Genomic DNA, 3,108 nt, shown 5'->3' with positions numbered 1-3,108 from the left:
CGCAAACTCATCTCTTTGGTTGATTTTTCTTTGTTAAATGGCATTTAAATATATAAAATAAATATCAAAAATATAAGTCTTTGTTTTACTATGGTTGCAGATATCAAAACATCTCTCTATGTGACACGGCTCCAGCGTTAAGTTAGGGTTTTTCAAAATGCCGACACGCCGAGCTCAAAAGGTTCGCCATCACTGGTCTAAGAACATGTTTGCACAGCACAGGGGCTTCCGCACCAGGTTCCCGAGTCAGGAGCCTTTCATCAGTTTTGCGAGCGGAGTGTCTCGCCTCCCCACCCCCCCACCTCCCCATCTTCCAGGTGCTCGACACCCAGGATTTGCAGCTGAAGGAAGTGGTCCCGCCAAGTCCTTGTCTCTCTTGTACCAAGTGTCAGGTCCTGCAGTGCTGACCCGCGTTTTACACTGCAGGTGCCGCCGCTTCAGATCAAGTCAGGCAGTCTCAGACCTGGTATACGTGTGTTCACGTATTCACATGTGTGTGTTCATGTGTTCACAGGAGAGCATGTGAATGGTCTGTCCTAATATAATACGCTCGGAATCAAACCCAACGCTGATGCCAAACATTTCTTTAAAAAAATATAATATATATATGTTTTTTTAAATTGATTTCAGAGAGGAAAGGAGAGGGAGAGATAGAACCATTAGTGATAAGAGAGAATCATTGATCAGCTGCCTCCTGCACGCCCCCTACTGGGTATCAGACCCACAACCCGGGCCTGTGCCCTGACTGGGAATCGAACCGTGACCTCCTGGTCGATGCTCAGCCACTGAGCCGTACTGGCTGGGTGCCAAAACATTTCCGATTCTCCGATTAGTTAATGCATAGATAAATCCGGATAAATCTCTTGGAATTGAGTTTTAGGCTGTAGATTTGGAAATAATACAAAAAATATTGTTTCTGGTCCCCCAAAACCTTGAGCGTGGCCGAGCGGTCGGCATGTTAGTGGCGAAGCCGTGGCGTGGCTGAGCACGCGGTGACCCCTCGCGGTTTTCCAGATCTCCGTGTGCTACGTGAGCTCCAGGCCCCACTCTCTGAACGTCAGCTGCTCCGACTCCACCTTCAGCGGGCTCCTGCTCTACCTCTGCGACTCCTTCGTGGGGGCCAGCTTTCTGAAAAAGTTCCACTTCCTGAAAGGTAAGTTCCCGTCCTCTGCTTACCCCGGGCCCTGACGTGAATGCTTGCCACCTCCTGCCGCTGAGGAGGTGGCTGGTGGTCGTAGTCCTCCTTCCCCAGTGGGTGCACGGAGGCTCAGAGAGGGACCGAAACCGCCAGCAAAGTCCAGGAAGGTGGGGGCGGGGTTCCGGGGCCCCCCCCCCCCCCCCCCCCCCCCGCCGGTTTGGGTGGAGATGAGACACATCCCCTTTCTTTTCGGCAAAAGGCAGAAATGTGTTCCTTTTCAGTGTATATTCTTTTTTTAAAAAAATATTTTTTTATTGATTTTAGAGAGGAAGGGAGAGGGAGAGGTAGAGGGAGATGGAAACATCAATGAGGAGAGAGAATCATTGATCGGCTGCCTCCTACACGCCCCCTACTGGGGATCAAGCCCGCAACCCAGGCATGTGCCCTGATTGGGAATCAAACCGTGACCTCCTGGTTCGTAGGGCGACGCTCAACCACTGAGCCACATGGCCGGGCTCAGTGCAGATTCCTAACACCCGCCCCAGGTCCCCACAGATGTCTCTTCCTCTGGGAAGGCGAGGTCCTCCTCCTCGTCTTGGGATACGGATGCTTCTGGACTTTTACGCGAATCTTCCTCCTGCTGGAGTTGGTTTCTTGCGAGAGTATTCAGAGCGGCAACCGTTCATTCTGTCTGACTTTAAAACGACGTCCTGGATGGACATGAATGTCTTGATTGGGCAACCGTTCATTCTGTCTGACTTTAAAACGACGTCCCGCCCAGCGTCGGGCCCTGACCAATGTGCTTTCCCTGGGTTGCCCTTCACGCTGACCTTGTCCAGCAGGTGTTCCCTGAGCCCCGCACAGGCTAAGGCCCTGAGTAGTGAGAGGCTTACAGCCATCTCTGCCCTTGGCAGTCTCTGCCCTGGGGAGCAGCTTGTCTAAGGGAGGGCAGGCCATGTAGGAGGAAGGTAGGAAGGTAGGTAGGTAGGTGGTAGAGAGGCAGCCAGAGCAACGGAATGAGTGGACATGAATGTCTTGATTTTGCTGGGATTGGAGAGGAGGGAAAACTCACCTGGTGGGCAGGTGGGAGCGGATCGCCTCTAGTGGGAGAAGAAGGTGGTGTTGGGCCTGGTCGGGCTGCAGCTGAGAGAGCTTGGTTTGCGTCCGACCAGTCTCTTTCCGGTTCTCCTTCTCTCTTGCCCTCTTGGCCACCGTTTCCTCCACCTCCATGTTATCTCGCCGGCCGATCGCATCGCCGTGTCTGCCTTGCTAACATTGGGAAGCATTCCCAAAGAAGCGAGGCCTGGGGACACCTGGCCCGCCCCTTCCAAGCGCAGCCTCTTTCTTTCTGCGAAGCCGGCAGGGTCCAGGCGGTGGGTTTCCGGGGGATACCGCTCGCCCCTTGTCTTCACACGCCTCTGCCGTTGTCCATGCAGGGGCGACCTTGTGCGTGATCTGCCAGGACCGGAACTCCCTGCGCCAGACCGTGGTCCGCCTGGAGCTGGAGGACGAGTGGCAGTTCCGCCTGCGCGACGAGTTCCAGACGGCCAACGCCAAGGAGGACCGGCCGCTCTTCTTTCTGACGGGACGGCACATCTGAGGGGGGCGCCCGCAGGGTTTCCGGGAAGAGTGGGGCCTTCGGAACCTCAGGCTGGTTCTGAAGGAAGAATTCGAACCACGGGGTGTTTGAACAGAAACGGGCCGCAGACACTGTCTGGCACGTCCCTCGTGGCGCGCCCAAAGCCCAGAGGTGACGGAGACTCGCGGGAGGGACGGGCATCTGTGGGTGGCGAGCATCAGCGACGCACACCCGCCCTCCCGGTCCGGGGCCGGCTGCATCGCCCTGGGCTACGTCCAAATCCGTTTCACGAAGAACAAAGTTTCGCCTCCTGTGATGCCATCCACATGCTTCCATGGACGAACTTGCCTTTTCTCTTAGTTCTCAGTCTCTCGATTATCTTGCAGAGGTG

At 55.1% G+C, this 3,108-nt stretch overlaps 1 protein-coding gene across 1 annotated transcript in view; it reads left to right on the top strand.

Annotated features, from left to right (window-relative positions):
- The window catches only part of GREB1 (growth regulation by estrogen in breast cancer 1), a 53,552-nt gene extending 50,444 nt beyond the window's left edge, over positions 1-3,108 (top strand). The window contains exons 30-31 of the mRNA XM_014540529.1: positions 1,015-1,153; positions 2,575-3,108. Coding sequence (XP_014396015.1) covers positions 1,015-1,153; positions 2,575-2,738 — 303 coding nt within the window. The 3' untranslated portion in view covers positions 2,739-3,108. The remainder of the gene's footprint in view (positions 1-1,014; positions 1,154-2,574) is intronic.

The sequence above is a fragment of the Myotis brandtii genome, unplaced genomic scaffold (assembly GCF_000412655.1).
Source record: "Myotis brandtii unplaced genomic scaffold, ASM41265v1 scaffold247, whole genome shotgun sequence".
In the NCBI taxonomy this organism is placed as follows: Eukaryota; Metazoa; Chordata; class Mammalia; order Chiroptera; family Vespertilionidae; genus Myotis; species Myotis brandtii.
The sequence above is the reverse complement of the archived record's forward strand: the minus strand, read 5'-3'. Positions and strand labels throughout refer to the sequence as shown.